Below are 25,326 nucleotides of genomic sequence, written 5' to 3' on the forward strand. Positions count from 1 at the left end.
TATGCTCGCACTTGAAGAGGATTTCAAAAACTTATTCAGACACCAACCAATCTTTGCGTATGAAAGAACAAAGAATTTGAAAGAATTGGTAAAGGAAATGAAAACAATAGAACATGGCACGTACAAAGGAACTCTACCATGCCACAACTGTGGTAATTGCTCCGCAATCATAAAAGGAAATACTATAAACCACCCCACAAAAGGTTCGCCTATAAAACTGAAGGTATCTGGAACATGCGACACCTCAAATGTCATCTACTTATTGAGATGCCCTTGTGGACTCTCATACGTAGGCAAAACACAAAGAAAAATAAAGACCAGAATTGTAGAACATAAAAGTAACATTCGGCTAAAAAATGACAAATCTACCATAGCAGTACATTTTAATGAGGCAAAGCACAACGTAAGCCAACTCAAATTCTGCATACTTGAAAAAGTGGCAACCCTGCCGGGCCGAGATAACAACAGCCACTTACTGCGCAGAGAAACCTTCTGGATAGACCACTTATGCACCCTCCAGCCGAAAGGGCTCAACGAAAGATTGGATTTTCATTGTTATTTATAACGTGGACAAGTTTTGAAATGCAATGTTTTTCAGCTCGTATTATAAGACTGAATTAGTTACAGGATTTTGTTAAATATGACATTTTACGTACGTTTTGCTATGCACATACAACATGTTTACCATGTATGAATAGTACTTCTTAACTGATACATCCCCACTTGTGTGTTTTCCTATTTACTTTTTTACATTCATATCCATATGCACCCGAGTTCCCGGGTAGCGATATAGTCCGTTTTCCTTTTTACATTCACATCCATATGCACCCGAGCGATATAGTCCGTTTTTCTTGTTTACTTTTGTAAACACACGCCGTTGTCTCAGCGCCGTCCACAACCATAGAGTACACAGAGCGCCTCCCGCTTACGTACGGTTACCATGGTAACACATAGCGAATGACCTATATACCATAGAGCGCTCCCGTATAGAGCGCTGCACGCCGAGATTAGCGAGGGAAACTCCACGGTTCCAGTACCCCGGTAAGACACTATGGGCATCTTTTTTGACATAGAAACGAGACATTCGTGTCACGTAATGTATTTACAACCAGATTTCATTTACCTTGTTGCAGCTAAACATCGTGAATGAAAAATTCCATGCATTAAGGTCAGTGCCCAGTTATTGGGTCTTTATTTTCGTCTTCACACTAGCTTAACATGAGCACCCTATTTTTTATAAAATACACTTATGATTGTTTTCACGAACTTTATTAGTTTCATTACAGCATGTGGGGTATCACCTATGTAACATGTTGATATAAAAGCGTGTTTCAATATAGAGTTAATTTAGATACTGATTGTGACTTATGATTAATGTTTCTAGAGTTTATGAAGTCCCCTGAGGAAGGGCGTTACGCTTGAAATGCATTGGGCAACACTAACAACGTGAAAAAATGTTTCTGAGACATGGAATATGTTGAATAATCATGAATACAATGATATGTTTTGAACAAAATACCATTGACAAATAAATGAATCATCAAACATCAAAGAAAGATTTGCACGCAAATTTATGAAAGTTTGAAAAGGAGTGCATGGATGGAATGCATCTTGTGTTCACAGGATACATATTTCTATGGTGATATATCTTGATCTTGGAAGCCCAGCAAGATTACCATCCATTGCACCAACGACAGTGCTACACTCGTTGAATAACCAAATTCAAAACAACTACCTAGGAGTGCGGGATCCATAACAAATTATTTGCATTTATAACCTTCTGAGCTAAAAGGTTCCCGGCACCACCAGAAATGCAATTTGCAGACATAGCACATACCACAGAACAAAGGGCAGAAACTTTAGCATTTACAGAAGATGACACTAGTCGGATCTACTCCCTCATAGAAGAAACAGAAGACATAAGTCCAAGCATTGGCTCTAAAGAAACAAAGTTGAAACAACTCTTGTACATATCAAAACGTATTGTAAATCAAAAACTTCATGCGAGTACTTTGATAAAGTATCACAAGGCACAAAGAATACCTCGAGGCTTGAGAATATCCTTAAAATCTACATTATGTAAGAACAACGCAAGGTTCACAGAACGATGGCATGCTATCCTAAATAAATGTTCATTGGACTTAATCTTATTGATTATTGAAGAGTTAGCGAAATTAATAGAGGAATTGACAAAAGAAGTCGCACAAACTAAAGACGAATTAAACAAATTAGTAACAAAGGAGGAATGGGATCAAATTCTGATAGACACCAACAAAAAACTGGATGAATACACCAAAGAAATAAATGACAGGAAATTAAGAAAATTCAAAAGAGATACAACAGATTACCGATTGGGAGAAGTATACTCATGGGCAGAGATATACGCAAAAAGGCGACAACAGAGACCTAACACTGACAAATCCACAGATGATACATCTTCTGACGATTCGCAACAAAGACGTCCCCATTGGGACAATAGGAGACCTAAACCAGGGCAACCAAAAGACCCACGCACTGCTCAATCAAGTACTACAACCGACAAACAAACAGCCAGTACATCCAGTGTTCAACAAACACCGGCACCTTTTTTAGAGGTAAGCACTGGACAGGAAATAGAACCAGGAGGAGCAAACGCACAAACAGAAAGCGCTCCAGTTGCCAAAAGCACAAGGAGTCAGAAAGCCTTGTCATAAACATATCTCAGTACCAAATGAGCAATCAAGAATTACAGACATTACAAAAAGGATCCTCATACGTTCCCACATACCATTCTAACTTACTGGAGACAAAAGTTTGTGTATACAAATTTCTCAGATCATTAAGACTAAGACACTTTTTCACTAATGTGATAGAACCCACAGCAACTACCACACAAAATCAAGAGAACACCCTCATGGGTTTAAGATCCAAAAGTAAATTCATAGCTCCAGTGAGCCACAAAGTTCTGGACGCGTTTGAAAAAGTTATACTAACGGAACTTGAAGAAATATTCAAAAAACCAAGATCAAAACACTCCAACATGCCGCTAAAGGAAAAGCAAATCCTAAGAAAATTAGCGAATAACCAACAAATCACGATAAGACAAGCAGACAAAGGTGGAGCATTGGTGATAATGGACACAAGTTATTACAAAGAAAATGTACAAAAACATGTCCAAGATTCTAACATGTACACACGTATTAACTCAGACCCTACAAAAGAATTCATCAAAATTCTCACCAACATAATACAGAATGCAGTTGACCAAGGTACTATAGGTCTCAAAGAGAAAGAATACCTTATAAAAAACAATCCTGCAACTCCGTATATATACATGACACCTAAGATTCACAAACATGAAACATTACCACCATTAAGACCCATTGTATCTACAGTTGGATCCATTCATGAGCCAGTTGGAAAATATTTGGATAAACATTTTCAAAATATGGTACAAAATAGCTCAACTTATATTAAGGATACTACACACTTTCTTAATATTTTGGAATCAGAAAAAAACAACTTCACCACAGATATGATTATGGCAAGTATAGACGTGAAATCATTATACACATCCATACCGCATGATTCAGGCTTATTTGCCGTGGAAAGTTTTCTCGTACATGAAAATAAACCAGAAAAACTCAAGATACTACTAATGGAGTTACTACACTTTACGCTATACCACAGCTATTTCGAATGGGAGAATCATTTCTACATACAAATGTCGGGCACTTCTATGGGCAATTGTGCCGCGCCTACCTATGCTAATACGTTCATGCACCGCTATGAATTAGACCATATACTCAACAAAGAAGAATGGGCCAGCAATCTAATCCTCTACAAGAGATACATCGATGATATCTTTGTGTTATGGAAAGGGAGCAAATCAAATCTAATTAAGGAATTGGACCTACTAAACCAAATTGATGAAAGAATACAATTCACCTTCACTATAGACAAAGAGTCCTTATCATTCTTGGATGTACAACTAACCAATAAAAATGGCAACATAACAACATCCATATTCACCAAAAAAACAGACAGAAACAATTTACTCCATTTCAAAAGTTTTCACCAAACCCCGCTCAAACAGCATTTACCCTTTTCACAATCACTAAGAATAAAAAGAATTGCATCCACAAAGGAATTGTATCAAAAACACAAAGAAGACATGTTGGAAAAATTCAGAAAACGAGGATACCCCCAAGCCATCTTGGATTCCGCTTCTCAGAGAGCTGAAATACTACAAAGAGATCACCTATTAAAACCCAAAGAAAAAATTGATGAACGCAGATCTGTATTTGTATCTAAGTACTCTACAAACAGTGCTATGATCAAAAAATCCATCAAAACACATTGGCCTATGCTCGCACTTGAAGAGGATTTCAAAAACTTATTCAGACACCAACCAATCTTTGCGTATGAAAGAACAAAGAATTTGAAAGAATTGGTAAAGGAAATGAAAACAATAGAACATGGCACGTACAAAGGAACTCTACCATGCCACAACTGTGGTAATTGCTCCGCAATCATAAAAGGAAATACTATAAACCACCCCACAAAAGGTTCGCCTATAAAACTGAAGGTATCTGGAACATGCGACACCTCAAATGTCATCTACTTATTGAGATGCCCTTGTGGACTCTCATACGTAGGCAAAACACAAAGAAAAATAAAGACCAGAATTGTAGAACATAAAAGTAACATTCGGCTAAAAAATGACAAATCTACCATAGCAGTACATTTTAATGAGGCAAAGCACAACGTAAGCCAACTCAAATTCTGCATACTTGAAAAAGTGGCAACCCTGCCGGGCCGAGATAACAACAGCCACTTACTGCGCAGAGAAACCTTCTGGATAGACCACTTATGCACCCTCCAGCCGAAAGGGCTCAACGAAAGATTGGATTTTCATTGTTATTTATAACGTGGACAAGTTTTGAAATGCAATGTTTTTCAGCTCGTATTATAAGACTGAATTAGTTACAGGATTTTGTTAAATATGACATTTTACGTACGTTTTGCTATGCACATACAACATGTTTACCATGTATGAACAGTACTTCTTAACTGATACATCCCCACTTGTGTGTTTTCCTATTTACTTTTTTACATTCATATCCATATGCACCCGAGTTCCCGGGTAGCGATATAGTCCGTTTTCCTTTTTACATTCACATCCATATGCACCCGAGCGATATAGTCCGTTTTTCTTGTTTACTTTTGTAAACACACGCCGTTGTCTCAGCGCCGTCCACAACCATAGAGTACACAGAGCGCCTCCCGCTTACGTACGGTTACCATGGTAACACATAGCGAATGACCTATATACCATAGAGCGCTCCCGTATAGAGCGCTGCACGCCGAGATTAGCGAGGGAAACTCCACGGTTCCAGTACCCCGGTAAGACACTATGGGCATCTTTTTTGACATAGAAACGAGACATTCGTGTCACGTAATGTATTTACAACCAGATTTCATTTACCTTGTTGCAGCTAAACATCGTGAATGAAAAATTCCATGCATTAAGGTCAGTGCCCAGTTATTGGGTCTTTATTTTCGTCTTCACACTAGCTTAACATGAGCACCCTATTTTTTATAAAATACACTTATGATTGTTTTCACGAACTTGATTAGTTTCATTACAGCATGTGGGGTATCACCTATGTAACATGTTGATATAAAAGCGTGTTTCAATATAGAGTTAATTTAGATACTGATTGTGACTTATGATTAATGTTTCTAGAGTTTATGAAGTCCCCTGAGGAAGGCGTTACGCTTGAAATGCATTGGGCAACACTAACAACGTGAAAAAATGTTTCTGAGACATGGAATATGTTGAATAATCATGAATACAATGATATGTTTTGAACAAAATACCATTGACAAATAAATGAATCATCAAACATCAAAGAAAGATTTGCACGCAAATTTATGAAAGTTTGAAAAGGAGTGCATGGATGGAATGCATCTTGTGTTCACAGGATACATATTTCTATGGTGATATATCTTGATCTTGGAAGCCCAGCAAGATTACCATCCATTGCACCAACGACAGTGCTACACTCGTTGAATAACCAAATTCAAAACAACTACCTAGGAGTGCGGGATCCATAACAAATTATTTGCATTGTCTGTTGGGCCCATGTCCCCAAACCTGGAAGGGTCGGGATGCCTGTTGTGCGGGTAGCAGGGTCTGATGCTCAGCTACACCAAGTCCCTGGCATATCACCATAAATTGTGAAACTGTTGGGGGATTACTGGACTGCTGCAGAAAGGCCCATAGAGCATGCTGAATGCAGGGTCTCTTTAAATTGCTATAGGGCAGTCTGCCTTCTCACCGAACAGGTGGGACCCGTAGAAACGCATACCTGGACGTTCCCAGTGAAGCCTGTGTATCTCATCCATGTGTGATCCTTGAACATCACACTTGTTCCAACGGCCCTTATTAGACCATCAATGATGTCTAGGTCCAAGCAGATGGCAAATTTGGCCGCATCCAAGTCTGTACCAAGAACTTCTGTAAGTCGTTAAGAGACTCCGGGCAAGATCTCGCCCAGCATGTCCAAGATTGTGTGGGAGCAAAATCCAAGGAGGCAGCTGGCATTGACCAACCAATAGCAAGGCTGACTGATGGGAGCATTCTTTTGCCAAATGTTTCCACACAATTGAGAACCTCAATCAGAGGAGTAGTTGGAAAGGCGTTTGGGTTGACTCTGCTGGTCTCTTGGTCAGCGCCTGTATTACCAAATTTCCATGAGTTGGATACCGAGATAAAAAAGTCAGGGTCACCTGGAGCTGGTCTATGTTGATGTGCAACCTGTTGATTGACCAGAGAGCCAGAACCTGGCTTTGCCCATGTATCTATGAGTGTATCAGTGAGGGTCTCATTGAAAAGTAGAAGAGGTTTGGTCGATGAGGGCCAATCTGATTGACCTCAGTGAGTACACTGGTGTTTTATCTCTATAGTGGGGAGGTGGAGATCAAGGGCTTCAGCAGCTCCTCTAATGAATGTTGCAAAAGTGTGGTTTCTTCCGCTGTTGATCTGGGTGGGAACCAGCCCACTATCAGGCGAGGTATCTAGCTCACCTGCATTCTGTAGGTCTATATACCAGCTGTCCTCATTACAGAGCGGAGAAAGTTTGTCCCCATCACCCCCATTGTGGTCAACATAGGGTTAAATATGGTGAGAGTCTGAACCACAAAGTTTGATATAGTGTTTGTGTACGACTGAAGGAAAATGGAATGTTGTCAAAATCAAGGGGATTGCGTGCTTTGAAAAGAGGCTTCAGTTGGCTTAAATATCATAAAGCATGATTTTAGGCTTTTTACTAAATTCTAGATGCAAGGCTGCCTATTTCAAAGTGAGTGGTATGATCCCATGCCCTAGCGGCCGGATAGGAAAAAGACCGGTCACTGACCGTAGCTTTATAGATGAGGGGAATTTTAAGCATTCAGGACTTGATCACGCATATATTTTGCCCAAGATTGTGTGCAGGGTCTAGAGTGATTTGCATATGGCTGGGTGCAAATTAAGGTGGCATGGCTTGAAAAAATGAAGGACTGGGATACAACCTGATTCATTACCAGTGGCTGAGATCAAATCAAACATTACATCCATCACCTTTTTGTATAATTCAATAAGACTACAACAACTACTTGAGCTGAAATGATTTAGCATCTAATTTTACTTCCACACTCTTCCCACATTGGCTGCCGGATTGGGGGGCATGGCGCAACGCAGACAGCCAAAAATGGACAACCTAGGGAAGGGGGTTTCCTCCAACTACTAAGTTTTGGCAGAGTTCAATTTTAGAAAGTTCCTAATTCATTCAAGATTTCAAATTTACCAAGGATGAGCGGAGGTTTGGGCCAAGTAAGGAGGGCTATTATGGCTGAAGAGTAGAGTGTGTGCTGCCTGCATATTTCTAAAATTGCAGGCAGACGGATCAGATCAAGGAGGTAAGACGCTGATCATTAATGGTAATCAGAGAGGGAAAAAGATAAAGCACTGCAGTAAACCACATAATGTGATTCATTTTGAGATGTGTGGCTACTTAGAATACTTTGTGATCGACTGCTCAAGTAAGATGCAAATCAATGTAATTAAAATAGCTGAAAGTTCTTCGTCTAGGATGGTCGAAAGAGTAAAATTCTACCAATAGATCTAACAATATGAGTGTATTTGCACTGCTGACAACTACTGAACTACAGATATCATCCATTGCCACCATCAGAGTCTCGGTACATTGACCTGGTAGGAAGCCTAGCATGACATCATTCACAATATTATTAGCAGGGTAAGAACAGGGTTAAGTGGCAACCTGCTGCTCCATGAATTTGCCTACTGCAAAATGAGTGTGAAGGATCTTAAATTAGGAGCAGAAGTAGGGTGTCAGCTCAAATTCTTTAGCAGAGGTCTCTATGTATCTTGATTGAGAGTGGTTGGCACAAGGGCAGCCGTAAAGAGGTAAGGGAGACTTCAATAAGGAAATTAAGGGACCTGGCCAGTACAGGTGCAAGCAGTTGGAAAATTCTAATAGCCAATGAATCAAGGGGGACACAATTTATATTGTTCGATTAGAGCATGAACTTGAAAAGGACACAGAAGCTCAATATGATCCTACGTGGTTGGCCCAATATGGTTAAGGGACTGTGACGGAGGAGCGCTCAGCAGTTATGAATTTTCTAGAAGCTCTTGTTATTGAAAAATGTTGCTAGATGTTCACAAAACTCTTGAGAAAGAGTGACAGTGCACCACACTCAAAGACTGATTAAGAATTTTAGTCTAGAGTTTAGTGGAAGCAAAGCTCTCACCGACTTTCATAGCATGTTTCAGCATTGGGCATGCTTCTACACCCCTTGTACTGTGGTGTATAGGGGTGGAGTATGGTTATATATTTTAAACTCAATATCAGATATAGGGATCCAGTCATGATTAGTTAAAACTACCTTCAGGAATGCCCAATCGATTTGATTTTTACATACAGAGTCCTTACATAGGATTTAAAATATGTGAATGGTCTCAGGATATTATCACCTTTCCATCACACAGTTTTTCGTGAAAATGTTTTGGACATTTACTATTGTGTCACTAAGGGTCAACGGCCTTCATCAGGACTAAAAGATTTGCTTGTCTTTACCTCTTTCACTGAGTCTGTCTTCATACAGATTCAAAAAAGGTTTTAGTTATACACCATACATAAACCTTACTTTCAGTATTTTTTTTTTTTACCATGAGACTTTCTCTGTAAAAAAAGGATCATTATGATTAGACTTTCAGTGCAAAGCAGAACGTACATATACCCGACCATATAAAAAAGTAGCTTGGTTTTTCAAAGTTCACACAATATTGTTAGTTAAAAATTCAAGTTAAAAATGAGATGCGCTGGGGGCGTGGCTTGAAGGGCGAAGATGGCGGACGTGGCTCTGTAGAGCTCCCGCCGGCCCGACCTTAATCCTTGTGCACTTATCCTTCCCCAAACCCGTGTTAGCCATCTACACATCGGCGGAGGCTGCTGGAGCTGGGGGGCACCCTCCGGTGGTGCTTTTGTGTCACCCGATCGCCAACGAGGGTCCCTGTCTGCGGCGAAGCCTGCTGGGCCTACTGACCACAAGTGAGGCCGGGGCCTCGATTTTGGTGGGACCCGGGCTGCAGGCGCCGGACCTCGGGCGCAGATCATCGGCGGGTCCAGGGGCTCCGGAGGACACTTCCGCTGCGGAGCGAGGTGCAGACGGGGCATTATTCTGCCAGGTGCCGCTATATGAACACAGCTGGGGGCCGCACGGAGGGGGCACTGCTGAAGGGCCCTGTGGATCCCGGTATCGTCTGGACAACTGAGGTCAGTGTGGCGGCGGATTGAGGGCCTCGGCACCGCGTTCAATCTTGTTGCGGTGAGCCCCGTGTGGTGCCCTGTGAGGTGGTTGGCCCGGAGCCCTGACCCGCGCCACCGTTGGGGGCGCCTCGTCCCCCCCGCTTTGAGGACAGTGCAGCCCGTGCTGTTTCGGCGCCTACTCAGACCCGGGAGAGGGGGCCCGGTCCGGGTGCCAGGCTGTACTCGCTGCCCGCGGAGGTGGGGTGCTCAGTACCCGCGGGATACCGGAGGGGCCCCGTGACAGTGAAGAGCCGGACCGGCTGCCCCATTTGCTACTGGGGGCTCTGGACACTGTTAGGAGCCGTTGGCTGTGGACGGGGGCCGCTGTGGAGGTAGGCAGATCCGGTGAGGAGTCCCAGGTCCCTGGCCTTACCCTGAGTGGCGGCTGGTCTGAGGCGTCGGAGGAGGGGAGACTGCCGGGACACGGAGAGGCCCCATACAACTACCCGAACAATGACCAGAGGTGGAGGCGGCACGGGCTCCGCCAAGCAGGGGCCGATTGATAAGTTCACCGGGCCCAGTGGAGGGTCGGGGGCTGCCGGGGGGGGCCAGAATGCCGGGCCAGACAACGCGGCGCTAATGGCGGCCATCACACAATCCAGGGACATGTTAGATGCCAAGATTGGTGCGGTGGGGGCCGATGTCATGCTCCTGCGCCAAGACCTTCGCAACGCTGTCGCCCGCATCACGGAAACCGAGACCAGGATCACAGGAGTGGAAGGTGATGTCGGTGAGCTGAAACGGAAGGTGGTGGAGATGGAGAGAATCCAGAAGGGACTGGCCCTTCGTGTGGAGGACGCGGAAGGGCGCGCAAGACGAAATAACCTGCGTTTCGTGGGCTTTCCGGAAGATTGCGAGAAAGGGCCCATGGACGCCTTCCTGACGGAGTGGCTGGAGAGCTGGCTCCCCCCGGACGCTTTGTCGCGCTGCTTCGTGGTGGAGCGAGCCCATCGGGCGTTGACGCAGAAGCCGCCGGCGGGGGAAAGGCCTCGGCCGGTCATTGCGAAAATCCTTAACTTCCACGACAGGGACACTATCCTCCGGGAGGCAAGGGCCAAAGAGACATTGCTGTTCGACAACCACAGAATCATGATTTTCCCGGATTACACCAGACTGGTACAGCAGCAGCGGCACTCCTTCCTAGCTGCGAAGGCTAAGCTGCGCGGCCTGAAGATCCAGTACTCATTACTTTATCCAGCCCGGCTTCGTGTGGTCTTCAACTCTAAAACGCATTTCTTCGACTCCCCGGAGGACGTTTTCAAGTGGACGGACGAGACGGTCAGAATTCGCCCGAACCCCCAGCCGGGTCTGAGTTCTGGGCCATCGCGTGGATCATCTCAGGAGCGGAACGATTCCGCCGGAAGGGGTAAACGATCTCGGAAGTCCCGCTCACGACGGCGTTCCCTGTCCAGGGGTGGCCCGCTGAGCGAGACGCAGCCTGATACCGACCAATCCGGAAAAGAAAACTGACTATAGTGGGCATTCATCTTTCACTGCTTTGCCCGGCTCCACCGATGGATTCTGTTGGGGGCCCTGTCCGGAGACTAGAACGGCGAAGCGGACGACGACCGGTGCAGTATGACCTGGGCCATGGTGGGGCTTGAGGGCCTCCTGATGGGTGGCGTCTGACTTTCATGCTCCTCATGTGCTTTGGATGCTTGGTACATTGGGGTTTGGGGTGCTTTCTTATGGGCTGCCTGATCCTCCCGCGACTGGGGGGTGGCCCTAAGGGAACGGCTCTGATAGTTGGGGGGGGGTATTGTTGGGATCCATTGGTATGGTGGGTTTTAGGCGCTCTGTTTTGGGTCTGAAACTCCCCATGCCGCGACAGGTACTTCAATGTTTTATGAGGTATAGGGTTGGGGGGTGGGGAAGTTGGCTGTTCGGGGGACGGGGCGGGTGGTTTGGGACTGGGGGGGTGGTGGGCGTTCTTCAGGGGGTGCACGTGAATGTTGCTGATTTGGCTTGTATGGTATGGGTGGCCTGGACTGGGCTCTGGAGCCCTCAGAGACTTGCTAACTGTGACTATGGCTGACACTTCAGGGCAAGAACTTCCTAATGACTCTATGCGCATAGTGAGCTGGAATGTCCGGGGAATGTTGGACAAAATAAAACGTGGGGCGGTGCTGCGCTGGGGTAAACGACACGCAGCAGATGTGATGCTCCTTCAAGAAACTCACATGTTAGGCACAAAGACCCTAAGCTTGCAGAGATTTGGATTCCACCAGGTGTTCCATGCTGGGTTCTCCAGGGGCTCGAGGGGGGTGGCTATCCTCATCCATAGGCGGCTGTCCTACACGCACGAGCATCACTGGCTCGATCCTCAGGGTCGGTATGTGTTTGTGAAGGGGACGATTGGCTCGGAGCCGGTGGTGTTTGGCTGTGTGTATGCCCCCCCCCCCTCTGCAGTGGTCCCTGGCGGAGAAACTGTTTGACATATGGGCTGAGATCCCCGACTCCCTGGCTGTGATCGGTGGCGACTGGAATGATGTGGTGGATGTGGGCCTAGACAGGCAGAGTGCGGGAGGGTTGGCGGTAGCTGCTTCCCCTACGAAGCTGAAAGCAATGATTGATGGACTGGGTTGGGCGGATGCCTGGAGACACTTGCATGCCAGAGCGCGTGAATACACATATGTATTGGCTGTGCACGGCTCCTTCTCCCGGCTGGACTGTGTGTTCGTGCCAGGGGCCTTCCTGGACAGGGTGAAGGGAGCTGCGATTAGGCCTCGGGGGCTGTCGGATCACTCCCCTGTTGCGGTGCAGGTCGACTTGCGCAAGTCCCGCCGGCCGTTTCGGTGGAGGATGTCCTCGTGGCACCTACAGCGAGTGGAATACACACAGCATATGCGTGGTGCGATCGCCCATTACTGGCAGGAGAATTTAACGGAGGGAGTTGACGCGGTGACTGTGTGGGAAGCCATGAAGCCCGCTATACGAGGCATAGACATTGCTTGGTGTGCAGCGACCCGTCGCGCTCGCCAGGAGACCATTGCTGCGGCGGCTGACCGGGTGGACGTTTTAGAGGGACAGTGCCGGGGAGGGGGAGATGACCAGGCGGTACGACTGCTTCTGCAGGCGCAGCACTCCTACGCCTCGGTACTGTTGGACGAAGCTCGCCAAGCGTGGCTAGCCACGCGGAGCAGGGTCTACCAATGGGGGGATAAATCCTGCACCATGCTCCATAGGCTCTGCCAACACACATTACAACCGATCACCTTACCTGGCCTTACTGACGAAGAGGGGAACGCGATAACTGACCCTGGGACCTTAGCGGCGAGCTTTGCGCGATACTATGCAACGCAGTATGCCCCTCGTGAGGGTCTCCAACCGGAGGCGATCGCTGAGTTCCTTGTGGAGGTTCCCCCCCGGACGGTCTCGGACGAGGCGCGGGAGGCCCTTGACCTCCCCCTGACGGCGGAGGAACTGGGGGACGCGCTGGGCCAGCTTAATGTGGGCAAGGCGCCGGGACCGAGTGGGTTTCCCAGCGAATTTTATAAGAAATTCCACCTGCAGCTTGGGCCACACTATAGACGAGCATTGGAGCTGGCGCGGGAGCGGGGCAGCCTGCCGCCGGACTGGCGTCAGGCCGAAATCGTGGTTTTTCAGAAGCCAGGTAGGCCCCCCGATAGTCACGAATCCTATCGCCCCATTTCCTTGATCAACTTTGAGGCCAAACTGCTAGCCAAGGCCCTGGCTAACCGTCTGCTCCCGTACATTGCAGATCTGGTGCACCCGGATCAGGCAGGCTTCATGCCGCACCGGGCGACGCGACACAATATTAGGCGTGCGCAGGCGGCGGTGGACGCAGTGGGGGCGACCGGGGATCGGGCGGCTTTGCTCCTAGCAGACATTGATAGGGCGTTCGACTCAGTCAGTTGGACTTACCTCTTTGCCCTTCTACCGCTTCTCAACTTGGGGCCGGTATTCGTCTCCTACGTGAGGCTGCTGTATACAAATATTACCGCCTCGGTGCGCATCTCTGGAGCGATCTCAGAGAAGTTCCCGATCGCTAGGGGTACCCGACAGGGTTGCCCCCTCTCCCCCTACCTCTTCGCTCTGGCCATGGAGCCACTGGCCGCAAGGGTGCGCCTCGATGCCCAATATCGTGGCTTTGTGTGGGGAACAGGCTTCACAGACCGCATTGCATTATATGCGGATGATGTCCTTTTCTTTATGACCGATCTTCCACGCTCTGGCCCCCGGATACTAGATATGATGCGAGTGTTCGGAGAGGCTTCGGGACTTCATCTCAACCCACGTAAATCGACCTTATGGGTCCTGGGCGACGAGCCAGAGACGTACCCTTGGGCCTCGGCCTTACAGGTAGCGGTCGGCGGCCTGAAATATCTAGGTGTCTTCCTATCGGAGTCTGCTGTGGTCGCGTGGGAGCGCAACGTGCTGCCGGTGTGGGATAAGGTCCAATCGGATGTCAAGGTCTGGTCTCGCATGCCCCTCAATATATATGGCAGATCTGCCATCTTTAAGATGGTTGCCCTGCCCCGGCTCCTTTACCAACTACAGAACCACCCGTACAAGATCGACCCGCAGTGGTTCCGTCGCGTAAACTCCACACTTGGCCGGTTTCTGTGGGCGGGGGGTGCCTCTAGAGTAGCGCTGCGGACATGCTTCCTTTCCACCTATTGCGGCGGTCTGGCAACCTCTGATCTCCTTTCATACTACCAGGCTTCCCATCTACTGGTACTCAACGAGTGGTGGTATGGCGACCACAGCGACCCAGCGTACGCGTTGGAACACTTTTTAATGGGCAATGCCACGCTGCATACTCTGTTGTACTCGGCAAGACGGAGAAGGATGCTGCCGCGGGTCACCCAGGTGGTGTTCGCGATTTGGAGGCAGGCACTGCGCCGAATGGGTTGGTGGGGCAGACTGACAGCCGAAACTCCGTTGTGGAATAACGGCCGGCTTCCGGCGCTGGCCTCGTTGTCGGGGTTTGGTGGCTGGGACGCCATTGGGATTTCCTCCCTCGGCCATGTGCTCGCCGGGACCACCCTCAAATCCTTCCAGGATCTCCGATCCGAATTCAATATGCCCGCATCCCAATTCTTCAGATATTTACAATTTCGCCATGCGCTTGCGCCGAGTCTAGTAGGACTGGATCAGCTCCCTGAATTCAGTCCGGTGGAGGCCAAGCTCTTCATGGGGGACCTGGGTGATAAGAAGGTCTCAAAAATCTACCAGACGCTGGTTACTCACTGCTCTTCCTCGCTCCTGTCCCTGAAGGCCTCCTGGGAGACGGATGTTGGCCCTTTGGATGAGGATGACTGGAGGGAGGCGCTTGAATCCCCCCGTGGGGCTGCCATTGCTGTGCGTCTCAGGTTCATACAATTTAAATACTTACATAGGGCGTACTTCACCCGGGAGAGACTGTGGAGGGCGGGCCTCATTGCCACTCCGGAATGCTTGCGCTGTGGAGCTGAGAGGGGGACGTTGTTGCATACAGTGTGGTCCTGTGTGGGTCTGACTCGCTTTTGGAATGGGGTGTGGAACTGTCTATCGGAAGTGCTAGGGTGGGATCTCCCCCGTACACCCAGATTGGGCCTCCTCCATGTTCTCGAAAATGTCGGGGGTAACATATATAAACGCCACCTACTGTTGCTAGGGTTGGTTACGGCTAAACAGGATCTGGCGAGAGCCTGGAAGAGTGATCGTGCCCCCCTACTTACTGCCTGGAAGGCGGGCTTGGACTTCCTTATGGGCCTAGAATTACCTGTCTTTGAGGCCAGGGGGTGCCCGCGGAAACACTATAAGATCTGGAAGCGGTGGGCAGATTACAGGGGACTGGACTTGGAACCCACAGTTGATATAGAGGATGTGCAGCCTCCGGATGGGGACCTGGGGCCCTAGGCCGTTACCCGATACATACATTGCCTTGCTTGTATATATGTGAAATGTGGACACGTGCACGGGGCTAGGGTGGGATAAGGGGTGGGTAGTCGGGCAGGGAGTTGGGGTGTGTTTTTTGGGATGGGTGGGACATGGGATGGGGGGGGTTTCTTCAAATCTAGGCTTCTATTCATCCTGCTATTTGATTAATGTGCATGGTGTCCTCCTGATTGTGGAGTACTGTGCCTATGCTCTGCCTAATGATTCAATAAAAATGGTTGTGAAAAAAAAAAAAGAGATGCGCTGCAAATTGTGAAACCTAGCATGCTAGAGGTGGAACACACAGTGAGAAAACCAAATAACACGCGTTTTTTTGTCAGAAAAAACACACATTATCCAGTCGTCTGATTAGGAATTTCTAACCCAGAGTGTTAGCGGGAGCATCGCCCTGTAGTAAAACCAATACATTGGTTGGGTGATCGAAAAAGATACATCTAGCTCATCTTAAAATTAAGCCCCAAATTAACTATTGGTATTACATATAACAATATACACTTTTTACATGAATCCTTGTCATGTTTTAACACGTACTGTATGTTGGAAGGTGGCACCCACCTTACAAAAAAGTTTTACTCTCCTCAACTCTCAAAATATCTTCTTAATGCTATTGGGGGTAGGCACTGAATCAAGGCCGAGCTCATTAAATAGAGGTGTCCATCACTAATTATAATGCAATGGACGCAACCATAATGTTCAGCTAGAAAGCCGGGACACTGGCCAACATTATAATAATAATTATATATGGGTATTGCCCATCAGCCCATACCTACTGAACCTCTAGTGTTCAGTGTACTGATATGACCCTCCTCACTTACTTTATCAAGGGTCCAATGGTGCTTTCTGTCCTTCCTCACCCGTCAGATCTGCATTGGTACACAATCTGGCAGTGCCGATTGGAGGACAGTGGGCATCATGATGTCATGCATTTGGAATAAGAAACTAGACCGTGACTATATTATTATTTGCGATTTGTAGAGCGCAACAAATACCCGTAGGTGTCTCGGCGCTGCGGACGGTTGAGGGAAGGCAGGGGGCTGAGTGTTATTGGTTAAACAGCCATGTCTTAAGTTGTTTGCGAAAGGTAAGGAGAGTAGGGGCTGTCTTGATATGGAGGGGAAGCATGTTCCATAGTCGAGCTGTGGCGATTGTGAATCTTCTGTCGCCCTAGGATGATTTTTTAGTTCTGGGGACCGTCATTAGGTTGGCTACTGAGGAACGAAGGGGTCTGGTAGGTGTGTAGAGGCTGAGGTGTTTTTTTGGGAATTTGGATCCAGAGTTATTTATTGCTTTGTAAGCGATGCATAGGGCCTTGAATTTGATACGGCTTCTGATTGGCAGCCAGTGGAGTTAACTTGGGGGTGTTTGTCAGGATTCTTGCCGCGGCGCTTTGAACCATTTGTAGTTTATTTAGTACTTTTTCATGGGTGTTGAGGAGTAAACCTCAAATCGGAACCTCAAAAGGAGTAAACCTCAAAATCGGGTTCCCCTGCGGACCCCTGCCCAGCCAGAGTCCTTGCGGGCCTGGCTAACACAGTCGGCCAAGAGGTGACACATATTGTGAACCTCTCTTTTTCCAGCACCACAGTGCCAGCTTGCTGGAAACAGGCAAAACTGCTACCACTCCTTAAGAAAAATGGCCTAGATCCAAAAACTCCAGCTAACTTCCGGCCCATTTCTTTACTGCCAGCTCTAACAAAGATATGCGAAAAAGTTGCATTTTCACAGCTGGACCGATTCGTAGAAAACTCTCAAGCTCTCCACCCTGCGCAATCAGGCTTTAGAGCTGCTTTCAGTACAGAGACGGCCCTAGTTGAGGTCTCTGAGGCTATCCGTGAGTGCTTAGAAGGAGGTGGCAGAGCGGCGCTGATTTTATTGGACCTCTCTGCCGCCTTCGATACGGTCCCTCACTCCCTCCTACTTACCAGACTAGCAGACATAGGCATAACTGGCCCTGCTCTCGGATGGTTAAGATCTTTCTTAGATGACAGGCCCCAGCAAGTGTGGATGCCGCCTTTCTCTTCCTCTCCCAAAATACTCTCAACTGGCGTACCACAGGGCTCCACCTTAAGCCCCCTGCTTTTTAATGTCTATATGACCCCCCTAATCTATCTTGCGGAACAGCTAGGGGCCAAAATTATGGCCTACGCCGATGATACCCAGCTCTTGTTTACATGGCCCAAAAACAACCTGGACACGACGAGAGTCCAATTCTGCTTATCATCGGTCTTCCGCTGGCTGGCCTTGGCTCAACTTAAGTGTAATGAGAGCAAATCTGAAATTCTGCTGTACGGCTCCTTCCCAGATAATTTCTATGATTCTCTCTGGCCCACCGATTTTCCCAGCCCCAAATCCACAGGTGGACCTGCAAAAAACCTAGGAATCTGGTTTAGCAATAATCTCAGATTTGAAGATCACCTGAAAAAACTCACCGGAATCTGCTTCTCCACTCTCAAAACTCTACGCAGATTCCTTCCTTTGCTTCCGCGATCAGCTAAGGAGACGGTCATTCGCGCTCTGATATTATCCAGATTGGATTATGCGAATGCTCTCTACTGCGGACTCCCAGCCTATCTGATCCACCGCCTCCAAGTCATCCAAAATGCTGCGGTCCGGCTGCTGTTTAACATCCCCAGAAGATCTAGCGTCCGCCAACCACTCCGAGACCTTCACTGGCTTCCAGTGGCTCAAAGGATCTTATTCAAGATCCTTGTGTTAGCATACCGAGCACTCCACCTAACAGGCCCAACCTATTTGAGAAAAAGATTTTCTCTTTATGCCCCCAACCGCCCTCTCAGATCAAGCAATCTTCATCAAATGACTGTACCAAAGTTCAAATATAGCAGGCTTGGTGGACAATCCATTTCTGTTAGAGCAGCGAGAGCTTGGAATACCCTGCCTCTGCAACTGAGAACAGCCCCTTCCATCATGGCATTCAGGAAAGGCCTAAAAACCTACCTCTTTAACACCAATGCCTAATGGCTGTCCCTCTTTTGCATTTACTGTGATCTGTCCCCTTCTTTTTTTCTCCGCGCCAGGATACTATACTATTTAGTAGCAGAGCGCGTTACAAAAGCCTCTATAATAATAATAATAAACCGTTACAGTAATCCACCTTGGATAAAACTAGAGTGGTCGTGATCTTTTTACCAGCACCACTAGAAGGGAGATATGGTAGAAGTTTCTTTATTATTCTTTATTGGTCCCGCCAAGGGTCAAAACATTTACGGTACAGAAATCTAAATCATAAGAATTTCCCCTTGAGGTCATTTTCCATATTATTCTAGGAAAACGTCTTCCAAAATGTTCAAAGATAGTACCACATGTCGTAATTACACAGAATAGCACTGCATAGCATACACAGTGACTTCATTATATTACCTTTGAGGAAACCATGTTGCGGTGTCAGAAGTTGTATTTGCAAAATCTGATGTTATTTAACTCTGTGTTAAACAGAATTCAGTGACAGGCGTGTTCAACTATATCTTATTTACTGTAGGAATTGGAGAACGCTCTTATTCTAATATATGGAGTATTGTTGTCTCCTGCTTCGTATGAACCACTGTGCTAATTGCCCAATTATAGTATGGAACAACCACCATATCAATGTTCAGATTGTAACCAGCAGGCAATAGTTTGATTAGTTAGTTAGATACTGTTTAGATGATGGCATGGGTTGTAATCATTGAGTCCCCTTAAATGACTGCCTAGCTGATGTACCTAATGCTGTTCACGTTTCAATAGGAAATGCTAGAAGTCTTTCTGATTAACAGTTTGTCCAGCACCACCCATCTGAAATCACCGATAGTATAATTCTATACCAAGAAATTAGTTGTCAGTTGAGTCAATGAATTTTTTTTAATCTGGCATTGCTTCTATGCTCCATTATTCTTATTTTCACTTTCCTAGTGGTCATTCTGACCCAAGAGAGGTTACATGGGCATGTGATCAAGAATATTACATTTTCTAAATTACATGCTGTATGTTTATTCAAGATCCACAGATGTTTTAGGCCCACATCAATCAATTTCAAAGTCCTAGAAGGACACTGCAAGAGGCAAAATATCTTGTCCCCGGGATCAACCCCGGCAATGTAGGGACGGTGAAATGCTTGTGTCCTGTTGCTTTGTGCCTACCAACATATTGCTGATAATGGAGCTTTTTTTTAAAGAAAACATTGGTTTTGGTAGAGACAAATATACATTCACGTTTCTCTTATTACACATAAAAATCGTGATGCAACGTTGGAAACCAACATAAACACCAGGATATGAGAAACTTATATGCCTCATCACATTATGTACAGCATCTAGCATCATTAAAAAAAATCTACAAATACAAATGGGTGAATCTTAAACTCGAAGGAATAGTCAGAAGGTAGACTAACATGCTTCATCAATCTTTCTGTGTGGTATGGCTAGAGCGGGGATGGTGTTTAATGGTCCGCTTCCTATCGCCTCAGGTGTGATACAGGGGGTGACAGTAACCTGAGAAGAAGCTCATACATTATTTGTTCAATATCGGTTTTTATAGATTGCAGTTTGGTGTAAAAGGTAATGGGAGACTCCTTGAGGCACCGTTAATACAAATTAATCTGAGTTTTATAAGTGGTGTATAGATCTGGATTATACTTCAGTTGACGGGCAAAAGGGGCAGTGCATGTGGTATATTGGCTTGGTCAAGGAGTCTGAAACCTTCGGAGCTGTATGGTTCTTTTCAGCAGAATTCCTTGATTTAAAGGTGTGATTTTACCTTCTGTGTCTGACACCCAGGAACAGAACTCAGGATATTTTGTTTCAGGATTAGGAAGTTCTGGGTCAATCGTGGCTACTTCCAGGAAGGATGTTTTGGATATCATGTTCTATTTCCTAGTTTTACTTTTATAGTGGACTATTGTCCCTTCTTTATTGGTATTGTAAGATTGAAGGATATTAACTAGTGATCTAGTTTACCTGCTCACTGCGGACATGGAGTTGTGCATGCACCGGCAACATAGCTGAGGTGAAGTAAGAGCCAGTCGTTTTATGGCCTGAACGGGAATGTCTGGGGTCTCCGTTTCATAAGTGATGCACTGACAGTCTCCCACAAGCCTGATTTCCACTGTACCCCATCAGTAACAGGTTGCAAGCACAAGGTGAGTGGCTTTCTCTCATATGCCAGGAGCAATGCTTCAAGGAAATGAGGAAATGCCTCAGGGGCAAAACCTGCACCCTAGCAATGGGTCTTTAATAAGGGTCCACACACAAGCACTCGCAGCTCCTTGCACATTACTGGAAATGCCCCAGCAACAAACAGGTACAAACACCTGTTTCTCCCAAGAAGCACTTGTGTAATATGGAACCACATGGTAATTTCACGGGCAACTTACTTTGTTGTCCCATGTCGTGAACGGTGGTTTACATTTTGTGATTGCTGGACTTGTCAGAATCTAAACCACATAAGCAAACCGATATGTAAACCGAGAGGAGTATTACATTATTAACTAAGTGAGGACATTTATAAAGCGGCGAAATATAGAAAGGTGTCATTATGCCCATTATTATGAGACTTTAGGACTCAAGAGGTCCAGGAGATTGGTTTCATTATTTTATTCTAGTCTTTGTTAAAGTGAACACCATTCAAGATAATCGTTTCCTGCACTTTAGAGCGTCTGTTATTCAATGCATGCAGGAGCTGAATGAATAAATAAACATTTTATCACGCGATTACTTACAATCCCTGCAATTTCCCAAATTTATACTATGACATTGAGCTAAAATAAAATAATCTAATAAAATATTCTGATACATACATATTTTTACTGTGAATTCTAAATTGCACTCAATTCGTTCACCGTATTGGGGATAGGAGGTATAAATAAAAGCAAAGTGACAATACATTTCTCTGCAGGTGTCATTTCAACGTGCATAATTGGTTACAGTGCCTGCCCATCAACTGAGGAGTCACAGTCCTAGCTAAAAATGCCTATCCTCTGGTAACGATGTGTTTATTGTACCTAGTACTGTTAAACGGAGCTTACGTTTAATGCCTAAATAAAAACGTCTGTACCTCTCAAACCCACTCACGCCTGGTATACATTTATTTGTCATTTAATCCTGCATAAGCACTAAGCCATGCCCAATGTAGTTGTACATTCTAGCGGTTGTGATAGTCTGGGCACCCAGTCTCCGCCATATTAAGGCCTTTTTAGGTAATGGACAAAAAACACAACTTTGGTTTTGTTTGGATTGGACACTAGGTAATTTCTTTCACTGTAGATGTTTAGAGCTTGCAACCCCCTTTGTAGACCTGTGTTGGTGTGGTCAAATATTACCAAATCGTCCGCATACTGCAGTAAATGCACCTTTTTTGCTTCAATTTTCAGTGTGGCAAAATGCGCACTTTGAAGTTCAGTTGTGAATATTTAAGAGATGCATAAGTAGTCTCGTCGAGGAATATCTATTGATTTTCTCTATAATGTAGACGGAGAAGGCTCTAAACTAAACTGAGTGAAACAGCCATCCTCAAATGTAAATTGAGATTTCAGTGGGTGTGAGAATAGGGTTGATGTCAAGCTAGATGTGACCCTATATTGGTATACTTATTCATCTCGGTCATGTTCGGTAATACTTCTAATTTAAGAAGCTCATACACCGCTTTCTGAGGGCAGTCACAATTAGATATTCTCAGCCTGCATTGCACTTACAACCAGATCAACCATTAAAAAGGACCAATTGTAGGATCTTATTTAATAAAACATTGACAAAGGGAAGAAGCTCCTTTTTCTTGAGGTTTGATGTCGGATTAGCGAGTGAGCCTTGTATCTGCCCAAGCCTTAGTTTACTTTTTGTTAAAGTACAGAGACATCCTAAAAGGAGGAGTAAAAGCTATTCCGTGTGCTTCATAGAAGGCTTCTCTGGGTTCCAATTAGATCTGCCTCTTGAGTTTTCCAATAAGGCTGCATGCGGTCTCTCAATTGCACTAAATTATAGATGAGCAAGTTAGTAAGAGCTCGCGATGACCCTGGGCGACCAAAGACACAAATTTAGAATTGTTGAACAGATTGCTTCCAAAAGGTATGAGGTACAAATAAAAGACAGAACACAGCAGGTTAAAGGAGTTGCAAGGTTGAAGCAACTCAATGCTCAAATTGTGCCTGTAATAGCGATCACCAATGAGTGTGGCCCCCTGTGTTTAGGGGGGGATAAGCGAAGCATCACAATAGAATAGTCCACCATATTGAAAGATACCCAACGACGTAAAAGGACCAACATACAGATGTCCTCATGGTGTCTTTTACAGTAACATCCCACACACCATCACAGCCATGCCTGTTCTCTGAGCTGGGTAGCACGGAGAACAACACTGCGCTAGCAAATATTTCTTTCCTGATCACAACAATTTTATTTCGAATGGGAGGCAGAGCTGACATTTCCTGGATTCTTTTGCATGACATTTGAGGAGATTGATTGAACAAGACACGATATAGTGTAATGAATTTACACACTATGACCTTTATTTCCAGGTATGATACCCTGAATAATAAACGCCTTCCATTAACTACAGAAACTCTGGATTTTTTGATAAATATGAATGTTTTAGGCAACAGGATATAACAGCACAAAATGTTTATATACAAACAACAATTCTGCCAGCAACCTTAGCTGTGCTCATGACAACGAATGTGCTGGCTTGGATTTCACGAAAAAAGAAAACACCTTCAGCACAACAGAAGACCGCGGAGTTTATAACGGTCCGACAGCTGCCACCCTTAATCGTGTTCTCTGGCTCTCCGCGCCATAGCAAACAGTCCAAAAATAAACTCAAATTGGTTTTCAAAGCAGACCTTAAGAAAAGAAACACACCGTGTTGTGTTATGTCCGTGTTGCCTGCCTAAGTCTTTGCGCGTGAAATAGCTTTACCTTAAAGTGCAGTCCATATCCGAGTGAGTGGAGACGACCTTGAAAACAAATGTGTCTGGCAACAGGGAAAAGCTGTCACCTTCGCCCAGCCACTGCCATTTGTCCTTCTCCAACGGCAAGAACTGCTTTTTATGGGAAGGCTGGTAAAAACACGGATTCACGTGTACCTAGGAAGTAAGAGAGCAGAAAATGAGAATCTACCATCCTGAAATACAACACTAACATAACGTGCTAACGAAACACCTGAAACAATAAGCGCGAATGTAAAAACTGCAGCGCTGATGCTGAGAAACCACCTGTTATATGTCAGAATCCAAGCATCTTTCTCCTCTGGTATTTTAAATGGCCCTGCTTTAGGCACAGAATTGCCCACTCGGAGCCCCTCGAAGGTAGCTATTGAATCCCCAAAAGACTGTCACCCTAGCAGAATAAAAACGTGCTGCGTCGACATTTCAGTATTTTGCCACCAGTATCTTACCTTCAAATACAATACCATTCTTTATTGTTCTCTTCTCCTCTAATATCTTTCCCTTATCTTTTTTTCACTGAACTCATGATTATTGTGCTTAAATTCACACATATTTGTTAGTACCAAGTTTAATTATTTACGGGGACATAAAAGTCGTCTTCTCCTATGTTATATCTAGGCCATTTCCCTTCCTAATGTTTTTCGTTTTTCATTATGTTTATTTAGAGGTGGGTGAGCCACTAAAAGCTCGAGCCAGGCTCGCACCTGAAGACTTGCTCTGACTCAGCTCGAGGTCCTGTTGGACCCTCGACCCTATAACTAGCCACGCTTTCATGTGGCTTCTGTCTGCCTCCTTCCTTCTACTCAGGATGTGGTATTACAGTCAGAACTGCAGACTGTGGAGCTGGGCAACCAGGTTTGAGTTTTGGCTCAACATCCTGTGTTTCTGGGCAAATCGCTTAATGCCTATAAGCAATGCATGTAACCTTCTTTATTGTATAAGGTGATTGTGTAAAGCACTCTAAAACCTTGGGGTCGAGCTCGCAGGAGGTTTTTCAAAAATGCACTGAGAGGTATAAACCATGGGTACTCACAAGCATTATCCCAGGAGCCAGAAAGTTTGGTTTGTGTTGTTACCGAGGGCCGCATTGATGCTAGCAGGATGTGTCAGAGGGGTTTCCAGGAGGGGGAGGCACGAGGGGGTGTAGTAAGGCACGTGTAGGGGAAGCTAAGTATGTACGTCTTGTGGCTGACCTGCAGAATGAGAAACCAGAATATATACCAAATTTTGCGAACCTAGGGAATTTTCTTATTTCATTTTCCCCTTTTCTTCATTATCGCATATTAGAGGACCTCTAAGCATATGACTTTAGGATGTGCTCTGTACAAAACCTTCTACTGTGGTTGCTTTAATAATAAACTATAATATTGTTTATGTATAATAACCCAGGCCATCCAAATTGTGCACAAAAAGACTAACTTGCCTCTTAATTCATTATTGGCATTGTTGTTAGGGTGGGGGAGAAGAATGATTGTTTCTCAATTCATGTTTGAAAACCATTACGAAACAATACTTCTCAATGCACTGGGTGGAATATCATTTGGGTCCTAGGGGCCCAAGCTTGGAACAAACTCTCAGCCCCTCTTCAAGCTATCCCAGACATTTCAGTTTTTATAAAACACCTGAAAACATGGCTTT

At 45.6% G+C, this 25,326-nt stretch overlaps 1 protein-coding gene across 1 annotated transcript in view; it reads right to left on the reverse strand.

Annotated features, from left to right (window-relative positions):
* Positions 1-25,326, reverse strand: part of APLF (aprataxin and PNKP like factor) — a 675,440-nt gene that overhangs the window by 396,286 nt on the left and 253,828 nt on the right. The window contains exon 3 of the mRNA XM_086927733.1: positions 23,660-23,826. Coding sequence (XP_086783859.1) covers positions 23,660-23,826 — 167 coding nt within the window. The remainder of the gene's footprint in view (positions 1-23,659; positions 23,827-25,326) is intronic.

This window comes from Lissotriton vulgaris, chromosome 6, assembly GCF_964263255.1.
Source record: "Lissotriton vulgaris chromosome 6, aLisVul1.2, whole genome shotgun sequence".
NCBI lineage: Eukaryota > Metazoa > Chordata > Amphibia > Caudata > Salamandridae > Lissotriton > Lissotriton vulgaris.